Source organism: Amphibalanus amphitrite, unplaced genomic scaffold, assembly GCF_019059575.1.
Source record: "Amphibalanus amphitrite isolate SeventyFive unplaced genomic scaffold, NRLGWU_Aamphi_draft 001579F_arrow, whole genome shotgun sequence".
In the NCBI taxonomy this organism is placed as follows: Eukaryota; Metazoa; Arthropoda; class Thecostraca; order Balanomorpha; family Balanidae; genus Amphibalanus; species Amphibalanus amphitrite.
The window spans coordinates 53,988-80,314 of NW_024883072.1; the positions used below are offsets into that span (position 1 = coordinate 53,988).

General features: G+C 50.2%; 1 protein-coding gene across 2 annotated transcripts in view; it reads left to right on the forward strand.

Annotated features, from left to right (window-relative positions):
- The window catches only part of LOC122373962, a 74,195-nt gene extending 48,500 nt beyond the window's left edge, over positions 1-25,695 (forward strand). For both annotated transcript variants that reach the window (XR_006255131.1, XM_043352423.1), the window contains 4 exons: positions 285-483; positions 14,782-14,903; positions 15,496-15,705; positions 23,846-25,695. Coding sequence is in view for 1 of the 2 variants with exons in the window: in XM_043352423.1 (XP_043208358.1) it covers positions 285-483; positions 14,782-14,903; positions 15,496-15,705; positions 23,846-24,093 (779 nt within the window). In the remaining variant the exon portion in view is untranslated. The remainder of the gene's footprint in view (positions 1-284; positions 484-14,781; positions 14,904-15,495; positions 15,706-23,845) is intronic.
- Positions 25,696-26,327: the final 632 nt, after the last annotated feature.

Below are 26,327 nucleotides of genomic sequence, written 5' to 3' on the forward strand. Positions count from 1 at the left end.
GTGACCTGGAAGGAATGGGTGACGTCATGGATCGTCTCCCGGGCTGCCAGGTCGCATTGTGGACGTGACCGGAACCATAGATGGGCTCATTCAAAACGATTCCGGGCGTAAGTGCCTGTTTAAAGGGGCCGCAGGCTATGAACGTTTGCCTTATTTCAAAAATTGTGTTTGATCACAGTTGCATACTGAATGTCGAACTCTTCAAGCCTGAAATATTACTTGCGTCCTCTTCTCAAAACGACATGGAGATAACAACGACTGACTCCAAACCGATCTGTTTGCAGTGCTGAGCCGAAACGCCTTCTGTTCGGGCTACGTGGACAGCTTCGGGAAGTGGAACAATGGCTTTCCGTGTCCGCGGATTGACGACGAGGAGGTGTTTTGCTGCGGGACGACCACCTACCGGTACTGCTGCAGCGGCCGCGTCGGCTCCGACTACGACGGCGACTCGGACCGAGCCGCCGCCGACTTCCTCAGCGAAAAGTGAGTCGGGCGGGAAGGGGGGGGGGGGAGATAACTTATAGGGAGGCCAAATATTTATCTAAATATGTCGAATTGTCGTTTTTTCACATGTGATCGTGCTACGAATTATAATAGGCCCGTACTTTATTTGGTTTATTATCTGCAGTTTCCTGTGCGTGTTCAAAACCCTTTGTTTGTTCGCTCTGTTCGCATCCCATTACGGTTTATATAAGAAATAAATAATAATACCTTATAGTTATACATACTACGAATTACGATCCGTATTGACAGACCCTGCCGTCATATTGTCTACTCCAGAGTAGCGAGAGCTGGGTCAACGAGGTATCAGTCATCGCTTTAGTCCCTGTACTTTCCGTTTTTGTAGCATGCACGATCAATTTGTGGGGGACTTGGCAGGTTTGATCGGACTGTTTTGCCGCGTGCTATGATGGCGATCCGTGTCTGTTCTCGCCCGGCTGTCCTGTCCGGTCGCCTGGCTACCCTGCCCGATCGCCTGCGTCCGTACCCGAAGCTGCCTGGTCGGGCGGCCCGTGGACAGCTCTGGTGCGGTGTTTACACAGGATCACCAGAGAGGTCCGATGCTGCTCCAGCCCGCGCCGTGTGTATGTCAGGGAGGACTGATAAGGGACCGCCAGCGCCGTGCAGTCCCGGCCCTAATCGGCCAGCTGAGGTATACAGTCGGCCGAGTTTCGGCAGCCTGACGCTCCGGATTGACTGCTGAGCTGATAAATCAAACTCTGTCTGGTCAAATACCCGGAGGTGTTTTCACTTTGGACGACGTCTGGAATGTATTTGTGTATATTGATCAGCGCCGATCAAGGTCACTGTTGGACAACTTTTGCCGTCTGCGGCTTACCATCTTATGAATTTCGAAATGAAAGTGATGGGATGCCTGCATAGCTGAGTTTGGAAGATGGATGGGAAATCTGAAGGTCACGCAGCATGTTAACTTCACATGTTTGAACTAAGCTGCATGCAGTTCGCAGCAATATTTTTCAGCCACTTGCAAGGTTTAATAGCAAATTTGTACGATCAGAAATTAATTTTCATCTCACATTTCACATCCAACCATGATCATTTGCTGTGTAGGTATAGCTTTTATTACAGCGCAAATACGTCGTTGCTGTATAGGTACAATCTGTGCTTATATGCTCAACAGTGTTTCAGCGTATGGCCGTATTCGTCGACAGGACGCACTTCTGCTGCACCTAATATCTCAGGCCGGCAGATGGAACTGGGCCAATCCGTTTCTGTTAATTAAGCGGGCCTTCTCTGCTGATGACGTGATCAAAGTGGCGCAGAGAGCGTCACGTGCCCGGCTCCCATGTCTCTGGGCTAATGAGCGGTCATCAGGGCACGACTCTCCGCCCCGTGTGCTGCCGTGTCCGCGGTATTACACCGCGCGTGGAACGACACACCCCGGGTGTTTATGAATCCACTAACTGGCACACCCTGAATGTTTATCAATGCACAAATTGGATGCTCGCGTTCCTCGTCCTTGGTGAGGTCCTTAGAGACGGTTTCAATTACATCCCGAACAAACAACTGCAGCTCGTTTGGGACAAAACACCCAGGTAATGTAATACAACTGGGCCAGCATGAGAGAAGGCGTCTGGCAGCTGATAAAAAGCAGATCGCACGCCTGTTGTCGGCTGAGCGGGTCAGGGGAGACGACTGCACCTCCTGACACGGCGAAATGCGCCCACCAGTGGGTCACTGGCCGCACCCTCGCTGGTCGTCTCATGATCGCTCGTTTGGAACATGTCAGCTGTCAGCTCGTATTGTGAGCCCTGCGTTTAGCACACGTCTTACAATCGCGTCCGTTAGGACTCATGTCCCATTACCGAAAACAGGTCAGGCTAATGAGGCCGTGCTGTGTGGATGTGCTCAGCAGTGACGGCCACAGCGGCTGCCATGTGTGGTGTCTGCCGCTGAACTGACGGCTGCCCGGCAGATGACAGTCTGTTTATGCGTGTAGAGGACTCCCAGGGCGGCTCCCAGAGTCCGGCAGACTGCTGAGTGGCCCGCGGAACCCATAGTAGTCCTGACAACGTGATGACAGAACGATTTATGACGCTGTTCCGGCTTCTTTAAGTGCAAAGTGGCGTGATACTGCTTACGTGGTCTGCAGACAAATGAACATGATCGTACACTGGTTTCTTGTTGAAATGTTATCTCGAGCGTATATTCAAATATCTTTGATGTACCGTAAGGTGGGGCTATTTGAGACAGTGGGGCTATTTGAGACAGTATTTAAAATTGTTATAAAATAAAAACCGTTTGAAATTTATACTTAATTTTTGCTGAAGCGATTTACTGCTCGATTCCACACCTTCCTGAGCAAAAATATCACATAAAAATTAAACGATCCTCATTTTATAGCGATTTTAAATACTGTCTCAAATAGCCCCACTGTCTCAAATAGCCCCACTATACGGTAGCACTGAATTTTTTACGCCTAAACCGTGCAGGGAAGTATTTATCTGACAAAGGACAGTGCTTCTAACAAATGTTCGAATTGAATCTATCTAAAACTCGGTGTCGCGAGTGGGACACGGTGTTGTCACTGCCACTCACTCCCACTGGTACAGGGGGAGGGGAGGTAGGGGAGGTACCGGGGTCCGGCTGTCATCCCCAGCAGACGGAGCGGCAGCGGCCGGTGCCAGCCGGGCTGTCATCCGCCCGTGTCCTCACACCGCAGAGGCCCCAGGCAGGGGTGGCCGACCCATAGTCACGTGACGCACTGATGGGCCGGCGGGCGGCGGCACGTGACCTGACGACAGCCGCGGCCCCGTGTCACGCCGACAGGGCCAGGTGGCATGCTGGTTGTCATGGCGACACTAACCGGACAGCTGTGCCGCCGCGGCGGAAAATTTCAGCGGTGACAGATGTCGAGATATGGGCTAATGGCGGGCTACTGCACTGAACGCTGTCAGCCCCTGACGTGCTGCAGGCTAAAATGGACAGGGTCCCGATCGATTTTGAAAGGACTCAATTGAGAAAATGTGTTATAATATCGGCGAATATATCATTATTACGGGCTACGGCATTGGCTATACAGTCTAGTGTTCGGTGTTGGCATTTCGTAGTATTGGATACATTTCGTCTCTTTTATTTTTTAATTAGATCATCTTTTCCATGTCTGTGTTACCACCAAGCAGTCGTATAGTAGTAACCTTCCTAATTAATATGTTAAGATAAATATTCACATCCTTCCACATCGACTAAACGCATGCCCAAATAGAATAAACTAGGGTGACCCGCGTGCTTCGCAACGCGAAAAGGGGTATTTTCGATCGGCGGGTGTTTGGTTGTTCTTGTGTCGGTTGGGTTGTCTATCCATTTCGGTCGATTGCTTTTTGACGGTTAAACGTTTTGGTTTGGAAAAAATATCCACCGCATCGAGGTGCCCGTGTCTGATAAGCATGCTTTCCACTTCAGAATCTGTCAAATGTGCTTTATAATTGAGGTGCGTAGTTTTATGACAAATTAAAGGCGTAGATAATTTTCACTAAAAATCGTTTTGCAGAGGTTTGAAACATTTATATTTTTAAGAATACTGTTGCTTGTTATGCAAACGTGATGATTGGATCTTGGAGAGAATTGAATGCTCTTTCTAATGATAGCATTTTCAATTGTCAAGCGTATCAGGTTAAGCAGCAAATCCCGTGTATCTTTTTAGTGGCACATTATGGACAAATACCATTTTAATTCAGCGATTTTTTCCACATTGTTTTTGATCAATTAGCTTTTCACAATTTTTCCATGAGAGACGGTAGGGGAAGTTGGGGCAATGCCGGAGTTGGGGCAAAGCCGAAATTCGAGATATCTCTAAAACCGTACGACATGGATGCCACGTCTCAGTGATGCTCTGAAGCTTAAGTGACTACAATTATCGCATGTTTGTTACGAGTTGTCATTTGGAATACTTCGGCTGTGAGGGCGCCAAAAGCGTTTTCAAGTACGTTTCCCTTGTACTACATGCGCCTTTGAAGCTACAGTTCTTACTCATTATGCTACCGTTTGTCTGGCCAATTCGGTCAAGTAATCTTCAGCATGTCTTTGCATAAGTGTGCTGTCTATTTGAAATTTATACAGCACGTTGAAAAGTTATGGGCCTGCAAATGAAAGTATGGCTCGCTGGGGTAATGCCGAAAACGTGCAATTACGCGCGTTATAGCACGCTACGTGAACTTTACTGCTGTAGAATAGCAACGCGTATTTTTAGTCACACAAATTACACTTTCAACCGACACAACGGCCTGTTACCTATAAGGAATTATTTACCTGGCCTTTTCTTATTATATCACACAATTATAACTTCCAGTGTGCACCAAGCGTCCTCAAGCTCTTAAAACGCGTGTCAGCTTTGATGAATTCTGGATAAAGTTGGAGATAAAATGGCAAAACATCAATGTCGGCATTCCCCGTAGATCATCTATATTACTATTTGAGGTGACGTAGTTTCTGTCTATTACGAAGGTCGCGACATGGTGCTACGTAGCGCGGGTTACAGATCACACCGTTGCACCTACCGCGCTGAAGTTTGCGCAACTTATAGATCAAGGAAGCGCGACGTGCCTTTGAGGGGTCTCAGCTCGATCGGGTCGATAGCGAGCGCGTGGCGCGGGCCCGAAAAGTGCAAATTCGCGTCATAGACTTTACATGTATAAATCGGCTTGCAAAAACGGGCGAAAATGGCCAAATTTGCCCGACACGGGTCCGGTCCCGGTGCAATATCTCGGTAACCGTGGGCCCGACCGGTACGGGGAAAACAGCATCGTGTAGAGAATCGAACGGGCTATCGAATGGTGTGCGGTGCAGGGGTTGGCACGCGCCACGTGCACCGGGGAGGACACTTTCTTTTGAAAAATGGACGTTTTGGACGGATTTTGGAATTTATATTAATTTCAGGTGATCGTCAGACGGAATGAGTTGAAACAGCGCCTATTAGCAATAAAAATGTACCGTCTCTCATGGAAAAATTGTGAAAAGCTAATTGATCAAAAACAATGTGGAAAAAATCGCTGAATTAAATGGTATTTGTCCAAAATGTGCCACTAAATAATTACACGGATTTTGCTGCTTAACCTGATACGTTTGACAATTGAAAATGCTATCATTGGAAAGAGCATTCAATTCTCTCCAAGATCCAATCATCACGTTTGCATGACAAGCAACAGTATTCTTAAAAATATAAATGTTTCAAACCTCTGCAAAACGATTTTTAGTGAAAATTATCTACGCCTTTAATTTGTCATAAAACTACGCGCCTAAATTATAAAGCACATTTGACAGATTCTGAAGTGGAGAGCATGCTTATCAGACACGGGCACCTCGATGCGGTGGATACTTTTTCCACAAACCAAAACGTTTAGCCGTCAAAAAGCAATCGACCGAAATGGATAGATAACCCAACCGACACAAGAACAACCGAACACCCGCCGATCGAAAATATCCCTTTTCGCGTTGCGGAGCACGCGGGTCACCCTAGTTTATCCCATTTTCGGCTTTCCCCGCAGTCCGGGGCAACGCCGAAAAAGTCAGTTCTTTGATATTTTTAGTTTTTGCGCTTTACGGTATGCGAATTCATCAAATGCGCCTGGTATGTTTGAAAGACAAAAGACTGGCCTCTCGAATGACGCCAACAAGAATAGCTTATGTTGTCTACCTTGCGTGCTACGGGCGTCAGAAAAAAAGTATTCGGCGTTCCCCCAACTTCCCCTACATTTTTATTGCTAATAGGCGCTGTTTCAACTCATTCCGTCTGACGATCACCTGAAATTAATATAAATTCCAAAATCCGTTTAAAATGGCACTTTTTGAAATGAAATTGCCCTCACACTTGCACGTGGCGCGTGCCACCCCTGCACCGCACACTATTCGATTGCCCGTTCGATTCTCTACACGATGCTGTTTTCCCCGTGCCGATCGGGCGCACGGCTACCGAGATATTGCACGGGGAACGGACCCGTGTCGGGCAAATTTAGCCATTTTCGCCCGTTTTTGCCAGCCGATTTATACATGTAAAGTCTATGACGCGAATTTGCACTTTTTGGGCACGCGCCACGCGCTCGCTATCGATCCGATCGAGCCGAGACCGCTCAAAGGCACGTTGTCCATCCTTGTTCTATAACTTGCGCAAATTTCAGCGCGGTAGGTGCAACGGTGTGATCTGTAACCCGCGCTACGTAGCACCATGTCGCGACCTTCGTAATAGACAGAAACTACGCCCTCCTCAAATAGTAAGATAGACAAGCGGCTGCGCCACTTGCTTTGCTGCGTGGTAGAAAAAATTGCGGCACCAGCCAATTTGCTTTCGAATGGTGTTTGATTCATGTCGATGTGTCGTCTAGAAGCATAGATATGGACGGAAATGTGAAGAGACTTTAAAAAAAGAACTGTTCTGAGGGCGTTGTTGGATGAAATTTGGGTGATACGGGGTCAAGACGGGTCAAAGGGGTCAGCCCCGGTCGCTTTGGGTCAAGCCAGGTCACATGGTCACCTCTCGTCCGCTGGGATCAGCCCGGGCCACTGTTCTGCTTTTGCCTCCACCACTACCCCTACCACTACCCCTACCCCTACCACTACCCCTACCACTACCCCTACCCCTACCACTACCCCTACCCCTACCCCTACCACTACATCTACCCCTACCCCTACCACTACTACTACCCATACTCCTACCCCTACCACTACCCCTACCACTACCCCTACCACTACCCCTACTACTACCCCTACCACTACCCCTACCCCTACTACTACTCCTACCACTACCCCTACCCCTACCCCTACCACTACCCCTACCCCTACCCTTACCAACACCGCTGGGTCATGTCAGGTCACAGAATAATTCGTGCCATTCCATTGCCCTTACTCGATTTTGTCGGAAATGGCGCTTTGAGGCAAATGTGGCGCATTGCGGCAAATGCGGCGCATCTGTACCTGTTGTTTGAGCATGCACCCTTGCACCAAATTGTACCCTTATCGGGTCATATTTGACAAAACTATGCGATTTGCGGCAAAAATGGCACCTTGTCACCAAAGTGGCGCATTGCGGCAAACACGGTGCATTTGTATACTCGTATCACAAACTGTTTCCATTGAACGAAAATCAACACATTTTTTCGCCACTTTTCATTCAAATTAATAACTTGCCGATCCGCCAATGCGAGGCACTCGCCGCCGATCGGCATGCATTTAGTCCACAAAGTTTGTCGACCCCGGCTCTCAATGAAGATCTACGAACCGATCAAAATTTCATTGGCGTTCTTCCGGCGCGCCCCACGCGCGAACCGTGCACCCCAGCGAGTGGAAACCTAGAAAAGGCGCTGACCCGCTCTGTCACCTAGAAGGTGTGCAAATTTCAACCCCCTACGATATACCGTCTGCCCTGTAGGCCGGCTAAATTGAACCCACTACACGACGTGGCGGACAAACAAACAGACAGATGGATCCTGTTCAAATAGTAAGATAGAAAGCGGCTGCGCCACTTGCTTTGCTGCGTGGTAGGAAAAATTGCGGCACCAGCCAATTTGCTTTCGAATGGTGTTTGATTCATGTCGATGTGTCGTCTAGAAGCATAGATATGGACGGAAATGTGAAGAGAATTTAAAAAAGAACTGTTCTGAGGGCGTTGTTGGATGAAATTTGGGTGATACGGGGTCAAGACGGGTCAAAGGGGTCAGCCCCGGTCACTTTGGGTCAGGCCAGGTCACATAGGTCACCTCTCGTCCGCTGGGATCAGCCCGGGCCACTGTTCTGCTTTTGTCTCCACCACTACCCCTACTCCTACCACTACCCCTTCCACTACCCCTACCCCTACCCCTACCCCTACCACTACCCCTACCACTACCCCTACCCCTACCACTACTCCTACCCATACTCCTACCCCTACTCCTACCCATACTCCTACCCCTACCACTACCCCTACCAGTCCATACCACTACCCCTACCCCTACCCCTACCCCTACCCCTACCACTACTCCTACCCATACTCCTCCCTACCACTACCCTACCACTACCCCTACTACTACCCCTGTCCCCTACTACTACCCCTACCACTACCCCTACCCCTACTACTACTCCTACCACTACCACTACCACTACCCCTACCACTACCACTACCACTACACCTACAGCTCTACCACTACCTCCTACCACTACCTCCTACCACTACCACTACCACTACCCGTACAACTACCACTACCTATCACTGGGTCATGTCAGGTCACGGAATAATTGGATCCAATCAGTACTAAAATATCAGACTTAAAGTGTTCCCAGCCCTGCTCCTATTCGTGCCATTCCATTACGCTTAATCGTATTTGTCGGAAATGGCGCTTTGTGGCGTATGTGGCGCATTGCGACAAACGCGGCGCATTTTCACCCGGCGATTGAGCATGCATCCTGGCACCAAATTGCACCCATTTCGGACTATATTTGACAAAACTGTGGGATTTGCGGCAAAAATGGCGCCTTGTCACCAATGTGACGCATTGCGGCAAACGCGGTGCATTTGTATAATCGTATCACAAACTGTTCCCATTGAATGAAAATCAACACATTCTCTAGCCACTTTTTATTCAAATTAAAACTTGCCCATCCGCCAGTGCGAGGCACCCGCCACCGATCGGCATGCATTTAGTTCACAAAGTTTGTCGACCCCGGCTCTCAATGAAGATCTACGAACCGATCAAAATTTCATTGGCGTTCTTCTAGCGCGCCCCACGCGCGAACCGTGCACCCCAGCGAGTCGGAACCTAGAAAAGGCGCTGACCCGTTCTGTCACCTAGAAGGTGTGCAAATTTCAACCCCCTACGATATACTGTCTGCCCTGTAGGCCGGCTAAATTGAACCCACTACACGGCGTGGCGGACAGACAAACAAACAGATGGATCCTGTTCAAATAGTAGTATAGACAAGCGGCTGCGCCACTTGCTTTGCTGCGTGGTAGGAAAAAATTGCGGCACCAGCCAATTTGCTTTCGAATGGTGTTTGATTCATGTCGATGTGTTGTCTAGAAGCATAGATATGGACGGAAATGTGAAGAGAATTTAAAAAAGAACTGTTCTGAGGGCGTTGTTGGATAAAATTTGGGTGATACGATGTCAATACGGGTCAAAGGGGTCAGCCCCGGTCACCTTGGGTCAGGCCAGGTCACATAGGTTACCTCTCGTCCAGCTGGGATCAGCCCGGGCCACTGTTCTGCTTTTGCCTCCACCACTACCCCTACCCCTACCACTACCCCTACCCCTACCACTACCCCTACCACTACCCCTACCACTACCACTACTCCTACCCTTACCCCTACCACTAAATCTACCCCTACCCCTACCACTACTACTACCCATACTCCTACCCCTACCACTATCCTACCACTACCCCTACTACTACCCCTACCACTACTACTACCCCTACCACTACCCCTACCCCTACTACTACCCCTACCACTACCCCTACCCCTACCCCTACCCTACCCCTACCACTACCCCTACCCCTACACCTACCCCTACCAACACCGCCGGGTCATGTCAGGTCACAGAATAATTGGATCCAATCAGTACTAAAATATCAGACTTAAAGTGTTCCCAGCCCTGCCCCTATTCGTGCAATTCCATTACCCTTAATCGTATTTGTCGGAAATGGCGCTTTGTGGCATATGTGGCGCATTGCGACAAACGCGGCGCATCTATACTTTTCGTTTGAGCACGTATCTTGCACCAAATTGCACCCTTATCGGGTCATATTTGACGAAACTATGCGATTTGCGGCAAAAATGGCGCCTTGTCACCAAAGTGGCGCATTGCGGCAAACACGGTGCATTTGTATACTCGTATCACAAACTGTTTCCATTGAATGAGAATCAACACGTTCTCTCGCCACTTTTCATTCAAATTAATAACTTGCCGATCCGCCAATGCGAGGCACTCGCCGCCGATCGGCATGCATTTAGTCCACAAAGTTTGTCGACCCCGGCTCTCAATTAAGATCTACGAACCGATCAAAATTTCATTGGCGTTCTTCCGGCGCGCCCCACGCGCGAACCGTGCACCCCAGCGAGCCGAAACCTAGAAAAGGCGCTGACCCGCTCTGTCACCTAGAAGGTGTGCAAATTTCAACCCCCTACGATATACCGTCTGCCCTGTAGGCCGGCTAAATTGAACCCACTACACGGCGTGGCGGACAGACAAACAAACAAACAGATGGATCCTGTTCAAATAGTAGTATAGACAAGCGGCTGCGCCACTTGCTTTGCTGCGTGGTAGGAAAAAGGTGCGGCACCATCAAATTTGCTTTCGAATGGTGTTCGATTCAAATCGATGTGTCGTCTAGAAGTATATATATGGACGGAAATGTGAAGAGATTTAAAAAAGAACTATTCTGAGGGCTTTGTTGGATGAAATTTGGCTGATACGGGGTCAAGACGGGTCAAGGGGTCAGCCCCGGTCACTTTGGGTCAGGCCAGGTCACATAGGTCACCTCTCGTCCGCTGGGATCAGTCCGGGCCACTGTTCTGCTTTTGCCTCCACCACTACCCCTACCACTACCCCTACCACTACCCCTACCCCTACCACTACCCCTACCCCTACCACTACCCCTACCCCTACCACTACCCCTACCCCTACCACTACCACTACCCCTACCTCTACCCCTACCACTACATCTACCCCTACCACTACTGCTACCCATACTCCTACCCCTACCACTACTACTACCCATACTCCTACCCCTACCACTACCCCTACTACTACCCCTACTACTACCCCTACCACTACTACTATCCCTACCAGTCCCCTACTCCTACCACTACCCCTACCCCTACCCCTAACACTACCCTACCCCTACCACTAACCCTACCACTACCCCTACCACTACCCCTACCACTACCCCTACCACTACCCCTACCCCTACCCCTACCAACACCGCTGGGTCATGTCAATTCACAGAATAATTGGATCCAATCAGTACTAAAATGTCAAACTTAAAGTGTTCCCAGCCCTGCCCCTATTCGTGCCATTCCATTACGCTTAATCGTATTTGTCGGAAATGGCGCTTTGTGGCATATGTGGCGCATTGCGATAAACGCGGCGCATTTTCACTCGGCCATTGACCATGCATCTTGGCACCAAATTGCACCCATATCGGACTATATTTGACAAAACTGTGCGATTTGCGACGAAGATGGAGCCTTGGGACAAATGTGACGCATTGCGACAAACGCGGTGCATTTGTAAACTCGTATCACAAACTATACCCATTTAGCGACAATTAACACATTTTCTCGCCACTTTTTATTCAAATTAAAAAACTTGCCCATCCGCCAATGCGAGGCACCCGCCACCGATCGGCATGCATTTAGTCCGCAAAGTTTGTCGACCCCGGCTCTCAATGAAGATCTACGAACCGATCAAAATTTCATTGGCGGTCTTCCAGCGCGCCCCACGCGCGAACCGTGCACCCCAGTGAGTCGAAACCTAGAAAAGGCGCTGACCCGCTCTGTCACCTAGAAGGTGTGCAAATTTCAACCCCCTGCGTCGTACCGTCTGCCCTGTAGGCCGGCTAAATTGAACCCACTACACGGCGTGGCGGACAGACAGACAAACAGACGGATCCTGTTCAAATAGTAATATAGACAAGCGGCTGCGCCACTTGCTTTGCTGCGTGGTAGGAAAAAATTGCGGCATCAGCCAATTTGCTTTCGAATGGTGTTTGATTCATGTCGATGTGACGTCTAGAAGCATAGATATGGACGGAAATGTGAAGAGAATTTAAAAAATACTGCTCTGAGGACTTCGTTGGATGAAAGTTGGGTGATACGGGGTCAAGACGGGTCATAGGGGTCAGCCCTGGTCACTCTGGGTCAGGCTAGGTCACATAGGTCACCTCTCGTCTGATGGGATCAGCCCGGACCCCTGTTCTACTTTTGCCTCCACCACTACCCCTACCCCTACCACTACCCCTACCACTACCCTTACTACTACCCCTACCCCTACCCCACTACTACCCCTACCACTACCACTACCCCTACCACTACTCCTACCACTACCCCTACCCCTACCCTACCCCTACCCCTACTACTACCCCTACCACTACCCCTACCCCTACTACTACTCCTACCACTACCCCTACCCCTACCCCTACCACTACCCCTACCACTACCCTACCCCTACCCCTACTACTACCCCTACCCCTACTACTACCCCTACCACTACCCATACCACTACCCATACCACTACCCCTACCACTACCCCTACCACTACCCCTACCACTACCCCTACCCCTACCCCTACTACTACCCCTACCACTACCCCTACCCCTACTACTACTCCTACCACTACCCCTACCCCTACCCTACCACTACCCTACCCCTACCTCTACCCCTACCCCTACCCCAACCAATACCGCTGGGTCATGTCAGGTCACAGACCAATTGGATCCAATAAGTATTAAAACCATACTTAAAGTGTTCCCAGCCCTGCCCCTATTCGTGCCATTCCATTACGCTTAATCGTATTTGTCGGAAATGGCGCTTTGTGGCATATGTGGCGCATTGCGACAAACGCGGCGCATCTGAACCTGTTGGCTGAGCATGTATCCTGGCAACAAATTGTACCCTTATCGGACCATATTTGACAAAACTGTGCGATTTGCGGCAAAAATGACGCCCTGTGACCAATGTGACGCATTGCGGCAAACGCGATTCATTTGTACAATCTTATCACAAACTGTACCCATTTAGCAACAATCAACACATTTTTTCGCCACCATTTATCAAAATCAATAATTTCACCATCCTTCAATGCGAGGCACCCGCCGCCGATCGGCATGCATTTAGCTCAGTAAGTTTGTCGACCCCGGCTCTCAATGAAGATCTACGAACCGATCAAAATTTCATTGGCGTTCTTCCAGCGCGCCCCACGCGCGAACCGTGCACCCCAGCGAGTGGAAACCTAGAAAAGGCACTGACCCGCTCTGTCACCTATAAGGTGTGCAAATTTCAACCCCCTACGATATACCGTCTGCCCTGTAGGCCGGCTAAATTGAACCCACTACACGGCGTGGCGGACAAACAGACAGACAGACAGATGGATCCTGTTCAAATAGTAAGATAGATTCTTGAATCTACTAATGACCTTGCAATCGACGCGTCAGGAATCCCTGATATTGTTTTATATCCAAATCAGGACATGGTAGCTGGCAAAAACTGAAATCTCCATTAGTGCTAAAACAACATGTTTATTAAGGTATTGCCAAATAAGATCCAGTTTTAACAACAGAGAATGTATGATGTATTGTATATCTCACGACTTACCACAAAACTATGTAAATAATGGCACAAATATAAAACACCTTACGTGTACGAGTAATTTCGCCCGCTAAAGCACAATGCGGTAATGCTAATGAGATCAAAGCCATCGCAAACAAAGCTCGATGTTATCCGCACACTAAGCCTGACGGGACAGGATAAAGCCTTGTTAACATCGCTATCTGCTTCAATCATTCGCTAACGGTCAGGACATTAAACGGCGTAATTGGGCCTGCTAATTGCTGGATGTTTTACAAAACGCTTCTGGATATTGTTGGTACAGTATGGATTTGAAACATGCATGCGACATAGGTAGTGTCTTTTTTAGCTGCCCAAAATGATGTAAAACAGTAATGTGATACGCCAGCATTTTGGTCAGTGTAATGATTGTAGTCACATCATTTTGTCCACTGAAACTCGTCCCCCCGTGCCAACGTGCAATGGCACCAGTGTGGCTTCTCTTCGACCACTGGCCTCTATTAGGGTGACCGGCGCCTGAGTTGGCACCAGATAGATCACCATCGTCTACCCCAACCTCATGCGTCATCCTCCTTGCCCCCGCCCTCCAACCCAGAACAACCCTAGCGACCGCCCAGCAGCCCCGGCACACCAAACTCTGCAGCAGAACACCACGCGCGGACCGCTCTGATTGATACGATTACCCAACTGTCGGGAGTTTTTCTGCGGCAATTACTGAGCGAGGAATAGAGCGCGTGCGGCGTGCCGACTGTTGTTATTGGCGTGGCGCGGTCGGTGTCTGCGTCGGTTTCGTCTCACATTGCTGACGTCAGAGATGGGTTAAGGAGAGGAGAAACCCCACGCGACATGTGAACACGATTTAACTCTAGAAAAGTCGTTGTGTTGGCCAAATGTCGCCCGCGTGCTTTATAATTCAACCCAAAGGTAAATAATTATTTACCTGCGTATTTAGGACCATTAGCAAATAGCCGTCACTACAAATTACAATTTTATCTGTCTGTGTTCCGCAGCCTGCCTCTGGTGCTGGGCGTGGCAGCGGGAGCCCTCATCACCCTCGTCTTGGTCATCATCATCTCCTGCTTCTACTGCAGCTGCTGCGCGGGCTACAAGAAGCGCAGCGAGGCCAAGAGAGGTCAGTGAATCAGGGTCGCTCGGAGCCGCTTCTATTTCCGCCTTTACAAGGGCGACTTCAATGTGCGGCAGACGTTTAAGATCCACGCTCTCAAGAATAGCAATCGCCAGAGCTGTAAGAAGCTCATCCCGGGCTCACAAAATCCACTGATCGCACAGTTATTGACATCTGATAAATGTCTTCCGCATGTTCTGCATACTGACGTAATTGTGGAAGTGAAGCATAGACGATGCAAGGTCTCCGAACAGGATGTTTTCCGAGAGCAAATACTCCAGTGCTGAAGATAAACCGGTTCCAGCGACTAGACCGCAGTCCGCACTCCACGTATCGAGTACCGAACTGACAAATAAACCACGAGACCACACCGGTACTGCTTATTGGCTTTATACCCCGTAATCGACCACTTAAATTGTCATGATTATTTTTGCATTTCTCGAGGGAAGGGGGATAGAGGAAGGAAGGACAAAGAGGAGAGAGGGAAGGAGGGAAAGTGAATGAGTGAGAAGAGAGTGAGAAAGAAAGTGAGGGTTTGAGAGGGAGAGAGAAAGAGAGAGGGAATAGAGAGTCCAACCACACTCTGTCTACCCGGCAGACCGGATGTACGCATCCACGTCCAGCGGCGTGGCCAACATGTACAGCTGCTCAACAGCCTCTCTGGGGAGGCGCGACTTCAGGGAGGCGGGCCGCGACAGCCGCCGCGAGCAGCTCGAGGACATGCTGCACATCCAGGAGGTGATGGAGGTGGCCTCGGTGTCGCAGCGCAGCGCGCCCAGCCTGCCGCGCACCTTCCGCCACAACAGAGGTGGGTAACGACGCCTTCCGCCACAACAGAGGTGGGTAACCGCACCTTCCGCCACAACAGAGGTGGGTAACAGCACCTTCCGCCACAACAGAGGTGGGTAACAACACCTTCCGCCACAACAGAGGTGGGTAACAGCACCTTCCGCCACAACAGAGGTGGGTAACAACACCTTCCGCCACAACAGAGGTGGGTAACAACACCTTCCGCGACAACAGAGGTGGGTAACAGCGCCTTCCTCCGCCACAACGGATAACAGCACCTTCCGCCACAACAGAGGTGGGTAACAACACCTTCCGCCACAATAGAGGTGGGTAACAACGCCTTCCGCCACAACAGAGGTGGGTAACAACACCTTCCGCCACAACAGAGGTGGGTAACAGCGCCTTCCTCCGCCACAACGGGTAACAGCACCTTCCGCCACAACAGAGGTGGGTAACCACACCTTCCGCCACAACAGAGGTGGGTAACAACACCTTCGAGTTCGGCCACAACAGAGGTGGGTAGCTCACCAACAGGTGCACTAACCAACGAAGGCATGCACAAGTTGTTGGCTGGGTTCAATTTCCTAGCGGCTCGAGATGTGGAAGATACATCATAGATATAGGCTGCGTGTATGCACGCGTGGCCACTGGTCAGATAGGCGTCAGGTAGGCCTTGCGGCACAGCATACATGCAGGCGTTCTTGCACTGCCATCTAGCGTCAGAAGCTGAAACTAAATCATTGCATCCGCTATCTTGAAGCCATTACTCCAGAATCTATGACTGATGATCATTGAGCCGCGGAAAGGATTTAACCCGCGCCCTGGTGGGGGGGGGGCTATTTTTTGCCCCCCCCTCCAGACTTTTCGATATATCTCCAGAACCGCTGCGCCGATCGTCACCAAACTTTCAGTACCCTCCCGGACATCAATTTTACACATTGTGACCAAAAATTTATCCAAAGGCTATGATAGGTTGGCCGGAAATGACGTCAGAGTGACGTCATGTTCTGCCGTTTTCGACCCAAAAAAGGGTTTCGCGGGCAGAGCTGTCAGGCCTATAGCTTTGCAAATACAGAAAAACGATAAAGACATATAAAAGCTGTAGAATTGACAGGGCTACAAAACTGCTATCTCGGATTTTTGAAATTTTTGGATTTTGACCCCCAAAAATCAAAAAATAGATTTTTTGATCATAATAGCCGAAAAATCCAAAAAGTTTTTTGAATTTCGAAAAAACCGGAATATATGTGATAGTACTTACCGCCTTCTATCTACATACCAAATTTGAGATCGATACCTCTTTTTTTGGCCAAGTTACAGCGAAAAAACTGTTCAAAATTGATGACGTCAAATTTTCAAACTCAATTTTTTGCAATTCTAGACCTCGTAGCGCAAAACAAAGACCACCATTAGACTCCCCGTGACGAGCTGCATCGAATCAATACCCATTTTATGCAAAAATATCAACTTTGAAATTTGACCTTTTTTGACCTGACCTTGACCTGACCTCCACCAGAAAGTGGCCTAAGCCGTACCTGATAGTCTTATAACCAACACCATTGAGTTGGAAATGAAAAATTGGCCATAAAACATGCATCGCACAACCTTAGTACCTAAAGTTAGGTTCATGTGACCTGACCTGTGACCCTTGGTGACCTGACCTGTGACCTGGTAATGTCAGTGACCTCTTATAGCAATATATGTACTAGGCAACTGACGCCCTATCGCTGATTCTCGACAAAATGCGTTTTCTTCGGTGTTATAGCGCATTCCCTAGATGACCCGTGAACGGTGAAACATTTCATCTTTGACCTGACCTGTGACGTCATCGGTGACCCGGAGGTCAATGAAATTTGGTTTCCCTCGACAAATTTGACAGGCCTTTCGAACGCTGTTTGAATTTTGCGGATCCGTCCAGTAGTTTCGGAGATACGAGGGGGGGCAAAAAATAGCCCCCCCCCCCACCAGGTCGCGTTATAAACAGACCCCACCAGGGCGCGGGTTAAGGGGGACAAACTTTCTGTATGGTGGTATTCTCACCCTGAACTGCTTATCCGCTCGCCGCATTTTGTTTCAGACGATGCAAACGTTTCTTTCACTCCACTCGAGTCGAATGACTGATGACCCAATCACGCCTCACTGTTTGTCCAGTCGCCATGTTAATGCGCGTTTTTGTCGGAGGGGACGCGCGACAGTGTCGTTACTGATGCCGTCAACTGGTCTGTCAGGTGTGAACTGTGCACAAATAGGCTGTCAGCACCGACACAGAGGTCGCACCGACATTCAGCGCGTACCCGTCGTGCCGTGCCTATGCCGTAACGGCTCAGGTGATCTGACATGTTGCAAACGCATTAGCAGATCATTGGTTATTGGGTAGGCCATTCTTGTTATTCTTGGACAAGCTTTTTAGAGGCATTTTGCTAGGCTTGAAAAAAAAAAACAAATTGCGGCTAATCTTGAACGGCTGTGGCTAAAATGCTTTCCAGAAGATTAAATATTAACTCATGCTCTATTCAATTGTCATATTTCTTTCAGCTAGCCGATAATACTAAGTTCGTTTGAGGAAGCAGGAAGAGACCAGCCAACGTGTTAAATAACTAAAGCAAACGCATTATCGGCTGACCGCCCACCAACTTACTCCACCTTCAAAGTTTTCCGCTAATTTCCTTGAAACCTTTTATCTATTATTCACCATCTAGCGCGCCAAGTCTGCACCATTACACATTCAGCCAATGATCAGAAGTTGGGTCACCTGACGCTCTCTGTTCAGAGTGCAGAGGGGTTCGGCGACGGCTGGTTCCGCCTGCGCGAGGTTCGCCGTGAGCCCCACCCGCGCTCGAGCCGAGACCCACCGGGTGCCCCACCCGCGCCCGGCGCCGCACACTGGTCGGAAACGCCCTCACGAGAGGCCACGGGCGATTCCGGAGTTTCGGATTATTTTTTATATAGATCGATTTGAAATTGATCAAATTATTATACTTAGGCCAAAAAAACTAATCCGGGTGACCAAAAATAGCTGCAATCAGCCCCCCGAAGATGGGGTATCCCAGAACTCGGAAACTGACGCGGAGCAAGAGGTTTCGTGAGCCGGATATTCAGAGTCTTATTGCTGATAGACACCAAATTGAAATCCCACATATTATGCATCAAAATGTTCGTTATGAAGTTGCCGACTGGTCAGTGCAAAATTTTTGGCATACTTTTTCCCTAACTAAGATGTACTATAGCTTTTTTATGAAGGCTCTCCTACAGTGATTCTGGAATATAACTGCAAAGTTTAGGTAAGGAAACAACAGGTAGTCCCATCTAGTTCCACTCTGATTTTTTGTGAGATGAAGTAGGATTTAAATTTACACCAGGGCAACATAAAAGCTAATTGCGCATATTTGCGCAAAATTTGCAGGAGCCGCTCTTCCTACCCAACTACCGCCCGCCCCGCTCCAGTTTCGGCTCGGCCGCCGCGCCCGGCTTACGCTGTCGCTGACCTGTGTGGCCTGCACGCATCCATGCGTAGTTGACTGGTCATTAAAAACAGATGCACTTGAGTTTATGAATTTTGTGAAAAGCGCGTTTTAACTATGTATGCACTTATGTATGTATTGACATCAAAAGCCTTCCACATATTGCGTGGCGATTACGGCTTGCATTTAGAGAGCCTTGCTATTGACAACCATCACTCGGCTGAAGAAAGTGGAAATTGAAACCTTCGTGAATATAAGACGCTGCAAATATAGGACACCTGTCACTGACGTCGGGTTACCTTGGGCCGTCTTTTTACATTAGATCACAATTCCGGTATTTAACCCTGGCCGGACCGATTGGTTTTCTACATTGACCGGGGAGGGTTGGTACAACTCCCTCGCCGTTTCGCCTCTAATTGAGCTAGAGCCTCGCGAAAAAAACAAGCTTGTGTGCCGTTATAAGACGCAAAAATTAGGTACTACCCGATTTTAAGGTCTTAGGTCAGCCAGTGACCTCTTAGGTCAGGTAAGTGCCACAAGGCACGGGCTCGGTTTTAGGTTAATTACTTTGCCAAAAATGGTCGCACTGCCGCGATTTTGGCATCATCGTGTTTGTCTAGCTCAGGCGCGTTGAATGCTATACTTGGTGTTCGGGTGAAGTCAACTTAACCCTCGTCGGCACAGGCCATTTTGCGTCCTTCGACGGCACAAGGGGGGGGGGGGTTGGTACGACCCCTCCCCCTCGCGTTTGGCCCCTGATCGAGCTAGAGCTTCGCGGAAAAAACGAGCGTGTTGCCCGTCACGAGACGAAGCCGATGATACCCAATTTTAAGGTCCTAGGTCATCGGTTGACCTTCCAGGTCAGGTCAATGACCCGAAAACCGGGAAAATCGGGACCTGTAAGAAAGTCGTAAAGTGTGGCTGCTATGTGGTTTTCCGGGGTGCTGATCACGAATATCGTGTTAGTTTTGATCAGAGATGATGTTTTTAAGCATTTAGACCAGGTCGGGTCAGGTCAGGTCAGGTCAACCGGTAGGGGTTGTGACGGGTATTCGTAATACGTGTCAACCGCCTCTGACAGCTTCGTAACATGTTACGAAGACAGCAAAACTACTTCGTAAATGTTCAAATGGTTGCTAAATTCGAATTCCGCTCCAAAAACTAGCCTAGAAACATGTAAAACTCGAAAAAGTGAACCGAGGTCACCCGAGGTCACCAAAGGTCAATGACCTGACCTGACCTTCAGGTGACCTTGACACCCACCCTAATGTATGGGAGCAACATCAAATCACATGTTCGAACGTTTGAAACCACGAAAAGCTTGCAAACGCGCGGCTAATGCGAGCCGACATACGCCGAATCGCGATTTCGGCCAAACACGGTCACGGAAAATAGGTCACAGGTCAAAGGTCATTGGGGTCAGGGTCATGAAATTTTCAGGGAACGTGTAAAATTGATCAATGCGAGGGTACTGAAAGTTTCGTCGCGATCGGCCGCTTTTTACGTGAGTTATTCGCGAAAAACCTTAGGGGGGGGGGGTGCATCAACCCCCCCTGTGCCGGCGAGGGTTAAGGTGTTAACCTCGGGTCAAGGTCAGGTCGGAGCTCCTCAGGTCACGAAAATGGTCGAAGGAGGTTATATCGCATATCATTCGATTCGGCAGGTCTTCCTGAGTCCAATGGTGGCTTTCCCGACTCTCTAGCTCCATCTGATCAGGAGTTATTGACGAAAAACTTACATGGCCTTAGTGACGTCATAAATGACGTCACGCAAAGTCAACAATGCTAAAGTCAAGCACTGGACCTTGCAAGGAGTGCATGAAACCATTCCCGGTGCCCGAATAGCAGCTCCCAATTTCCCTTGTTGACTTAAAGTGGTGCTAGATCCTGTATTATACTCAATTATGACGTCATAACTTAACAGATTCATGTCATATATTTAGTGCTTGACATCCAAATGATAGCTTACATATGACAGAGAAGGTATGCAAAGTTTTATGAAGTTTGCTTCACTAGTTGTGGAATCACAAGCAAAAAACTTTTGCGGAAAGGCCGCTGGCCTCTCGCTGGAGCGTTTCCGACCAGTGTGCGCCGCCTGTTGTCTGCTCATCGTCTGCGCCCAGTTTTCTGAGAATAGCAGCCGGCCGGTTCTCGGTGGAGTGAACACTCAGTGGCGGCCGAGATGATTCAGCCGAAACGGACTGTTTGTGGTGCAGTTCGGAGCCAGGCAACCACGCGGCGGCCGCTGCAGCCGCCGGACCCGGGAATCGCGTCCTTCTCCTCCTCCTCCTCCTCCTCCTCCTCCTCCTCCTCCTCCTCCTCCTCCTCCTCCTCCTCCTCCTCCTCCTCCTCCTCCTCCTCCTCCTCCTCCTCCTCCTCCTCCTCCTCCTCCTCCTCCCCATTCTCTCTCTCTCCCTTTCTCTCTCTCTCTCTCTCTCTCTCTCTCTCTCTCTCTCTCTCTCTCTCTCTCTCTCTCTCTCTCTCTCTCTCTCTCTCTCTCTCTCTCTCTCTCTCTCTCTCTCTCTCTCTCTCTCTCTCTCTTCCTACCTCTCTCTTTGCAGTTCTTTATAATCGTCTATAACCGTTTCACCGTCTCCATCATATCATCGTCTCTCATCCTCGACGCTCTTCCTCTATAGTTTTAATATCAGACCTGTTTTATTATCATATCTTTAACACTCCATACACCATTTTCGCTTCCTCTCCGCTCTGTTCTGCCTCTCCTCACACCTGACCCGTTATCTCCACTCCTTTACCACACCTACCTCTGCAGCCTACTTTCTCTCTGGTCCCCTGGGCCCCCACCTGTCCCCCGGGTCGTCCGCCCCACCCGCGGCCACTGCTGACAGACCGGCGACACCCGCAGCAGCTAACACCGGTCGCGGCCGCGCTCGGCCGCACTCACACCGCTCTGTATTTGTCGGGTGCCGGCTGACACTGCCCAGATGACCGGGACGGTACGCGGGCCGCCGCTCCACCGGGGCAGGGTGCCGAGGCGCTGCACGGAGCGGCCGACCGAGCCACTGCAGTGCACTGTAGACAGGATAGAGAAGCGCCGACATAGGACGGGAGATAGGCGGGAGTGGATGGGGGATACTGCAAAGGCGAGTGCTCTTAACATGGGCTGTTATGATCCTTCGCTGTAGGCCATGGTGGTTACTGGCTACAGTCAATCGGGTGTGATTGCCGCTGTGTTTTTACAGCGGCTGCTGACACACGACCTATGGAGATCGACGAACGGCGGAAACGATAGTGTCTCGAATACCTATATGGTATCTAAAGTAATACGCATGTATGTATCGTATTCGTATGAAGTGGAGATGATGTGAAATGAAAGTAATTAGTTTGAATTCTATAGCCCACATGAAACATAAGCTTGAATAAGTTTATTTTGACTTGTACTAACTTTCATTCATTATTCATTCAGCTTATTTAAATATCTTAGTCGGACCCTAATCGGGGCAAACCGATAAGCAGCTATGGCCAACTGATGAAGATCATCGTATGCACACACAAAACGTAAATTGTTAAGCCTTAAAGTAAATAAACGGCATTGATAACCGCTCAAATTATCTGTTACCTTCGGATCAGTAGAACAGCGAGACTGGCCGACATGACCTGGAAACTAATGGGGCTGGTGACTGGTCATTATCTTCTAGCGCTGAACGGATACCTACAGGGCGGCCGGTGACCGGTTCAGTCAGCCAGTCATTTGATCATGGTCAGTCAGTCAGTCAGTCAGTCAGTCAGTCAGTCAGTCAGTCAGCCTCTCAGTCAGAGAGCTTCAGAAGGATGTGGTGATAACAGCCGGCGTCTTTCACCTAGACATGCCGTCGATGTAGGGACCCGATGTCTATACTGGACTCATGTGGATGGTGCCTTCTAATTCGGTCAACCCGTACGTAAAGGTGGGAGGTGCCGAAGGTGGATCACTTATTGCTCAGAAGTGGCACACTAGGACCGAAATACGGCGGACATTGCGGCACTTTGTGAGTCATTTTCGTTCGATGCACGTCCTTCGCTCTCAGGTCGTATTCGTTTTTCGGTGTGGAAATAGTGACCCAGCCACCATCAATGTGCCTTGTTTATGTACGGCCGTCGATCAACAGGCAGATGGACCTCACTAGCTGGCAGTGCAGTAGCGAGCTGATGTTGAAAGCGTTTATGATCGCAATGCCGGGCTGGCCGATCGGGAAATAAAAAGTGGATGGGTACCATTCGCTGCGATGGAGCACGTGTTTCTATGTTTTGTGGCGCTGTGTATATTCGTCAGTATCGTTTTATTTGCAGTATCAGTTTCAGTCTCGGACAGTGATGTGTAAAAATGCTACCGTTCCGTACATATTACAATATCTTCCTACTCGAGGGGTAAATTAGAATGTTGAAGTGGGATGCAGTTACACCAATAGACATACTGCTCAGGGAACAACAACCGCATTGTCATGTGTTTATTTACATTTACTTGGAGGAGGATCATGAACTGGACCGGACCATGGATGGGCTGGGCTGGCATTTCCTGCCGCCTGCTGGTCCGATGACCTCTTGTAGCCCTGATGACCTCTCGCGACTCCGGTGACCTCTCACAGCCCCGGTGACCTCTTGCAGCCCCGGTGACCTCTTCAATCCCTGGTGACCTGTTTCAGCCCCAGTGACCCGTTCACTCTGACCGTTATTAACTCTCGCCTGTCTCTCTTTCCAGCGTCCCTGGCCGACTCGGTTGGCAACGCCTCCGTTTCCACGACGACCGACAACGAGCGTCAGCTGTTTGTCAAACACGAGTCGGTGGACATGCCGCCCATCTACAACCTCAACAAGCTGAGCAACTTCGAGGAGGTGCTGCCCTACCCGCCGTCGTTCGCCTCAGAGCGGTGCGACTTCGGCTCGGGTCACTACATCGCCGGCATGTCGCCAAACGACGACAACTTCTACCGTGCCACCAAGATGTGAGCGAGTTGAGTCACTGCGCGAAGTCGAGACGACTCTATAGTGACCGGAACTCATACCGGGGTGTGTAGGTGGCTGCTATGTGGTCAGGTGGTTACCAGACGGTTCTTAGACGGTTACCAGACGGTGGTTGTGCTGGCCATTCGTCTGTGATCACCGCGCACATAACCGCACACCAGACGCCGGGACCGGAAACCTCTGCAGACTTCCGACCGCAAACCGATGACGGACGCGTCTGGTAGTGGCTGGGGCCGAACTGAAGGGGTGGCGGTCCACCAGAGCCCGGTCGGGACGCTCTGAACCGGCGCACCTTTGGACTCGAGGGGAGAGGGACGGTGTGTCTGCGAATCATCAGCGCGCCGCGGACTGTGGGCGCTCCCCCGGTGTGGTGACGATGCAGAGGGGGCCAGCGGGCCGCCGTATCATCTGAGGCTTCAGGACAGTCATCCCATGTGATAGGAATGAATGCGACGCCGCGCGGGCATTGATAGTGCGAGGGGTTATCGGTGCGGTGCTATTAGTGCCAGCGCAGGGTGCGTTGCTGCGTGTGAGTGTTTGAGATGTGGTTGATACGCGTATGAGCCCGGGTCTGTGGACGTAAAAGGACGGCTTTGTGTCACAGTGGCAAACGTTGTCGCTGACACCGACAGTTCACAGTGTCGTTTGCACAGCCTGATGTAACACAGTCCAGTATCGCCGTTTGTATCCAATCCTGTCGAAAGAGCGTTCCAGTCAGTGCGCGACACATGTTTTTACACTCGTCCGCTGCGTGTACGAGCTGCCTCCGCTGAGGTCGAGGGCCGGGCTGGACCGTACTCCCGCCCGAGGCACTGAGAACAGTGCTGGAACGTGTCCTCTGGTGGTTTACGCTGCCGTCAGGTGGCCATCAGCTGCCGGTCGCGTCCCGGACGCCGCTCAAACTCTACTCCCACCCTCCCTCTCTATTATACAACGTGAGGTCCAGCGTGACCCGTATATGAACCGACCGTGGTCTGGTCTGGTCTGGTATGAAACCTGATTTATGGTCTGATTACTGAGCTACGGGGAGGTCGCTAGAGTGTCCCGCCTGCCCGCACTACGCGAGATTATTTATGTTTGTTTTGTATCTGCTGTAGGTAGCCAGGAAGTGCATAGCGCGTGACCGCACCGAGCCATTCTCTGTGCATTATTCGCGGACTGGGTGACTGCCATTGGTTTAATGAGGGCTCGATGAGTTTGCACTGGGCGTGCCGGCGAACTCTGTGCGCTGTGGTCACAGAGTGACCGTGTTTATATACGTGGCCGATGACTGGTACAACCCGTCAGCATTGCACGCTGTATTTATACTCTGCTGACCGCCGGGCGCAGTGCAGTGGTGTGTGCGCGTCCCGGCCCCGGCCGGGTGACAAGGCTCACCCACCGAGAGCGAGACCGCGCCTCAGCCAATTAGGGGCGCTAATAATCCAGAGATACGCTCTCGGTGTCGAGCGCGTATGGGGCTGCTGCAGAGCGCTTTGAGTCGTGCACGCAGCGCTGGTATGTTCGATGGAGTGCATACTGCATATGCTGGTGTGAAGTCATCTTGGTCTCGTTTTCAGTATAATACATGCGTGCCATCATCGCCCATTCCGTGTGATGTCTGCTGCCGTTTGATCAGAAATCTCACTCGACTGTTTTCTCGTCATTCCCGATAGCAAAACTCCTGCTGAAGTCGCCCATACAGACAGCAGCTCGGGTTACGATTTTTCCCGATGGAACTGAACGGCCAGCCCAGAGGAGGGCTCGTTTGTGATAGGGCGCTGATTAGACCGGTAAACACTGCACGGGCCGCGGCCGGTCATGGAGGCGGACGTGCCTCTGGCCCGGCGACACACGAATTTGTAAACACTGCAGCTGCGCCGCCGACGGGCGGAGAGCTCTGAATGAGTTGTGAGGGGGCTGACGGTGGTGTGGTGATGAGAGGGTGGTCATAGCCGTGGGATGGGCGAGGTAGAACACACACAGAGCCGGTAGGCTAACCACAGCGGCTAACTGAGTAAGCAAACGAAGTGTAAAAACGTTTAATTGTGCCGCATGGCGTCATTAGAGTCTGCAGCTAATCCATCATAAGCGCATGCCCTACGAGCATGTTCCTCGTGACATGCTCTGATCACGTTTCTCGATAAAGCTCGTGAGTCGTGATAACAAAGCGGGGACAATATTCAGAGTGCAGTGTGTGACGAACATAGCGATTTCTACATTGCGGACTTGGATTTAGA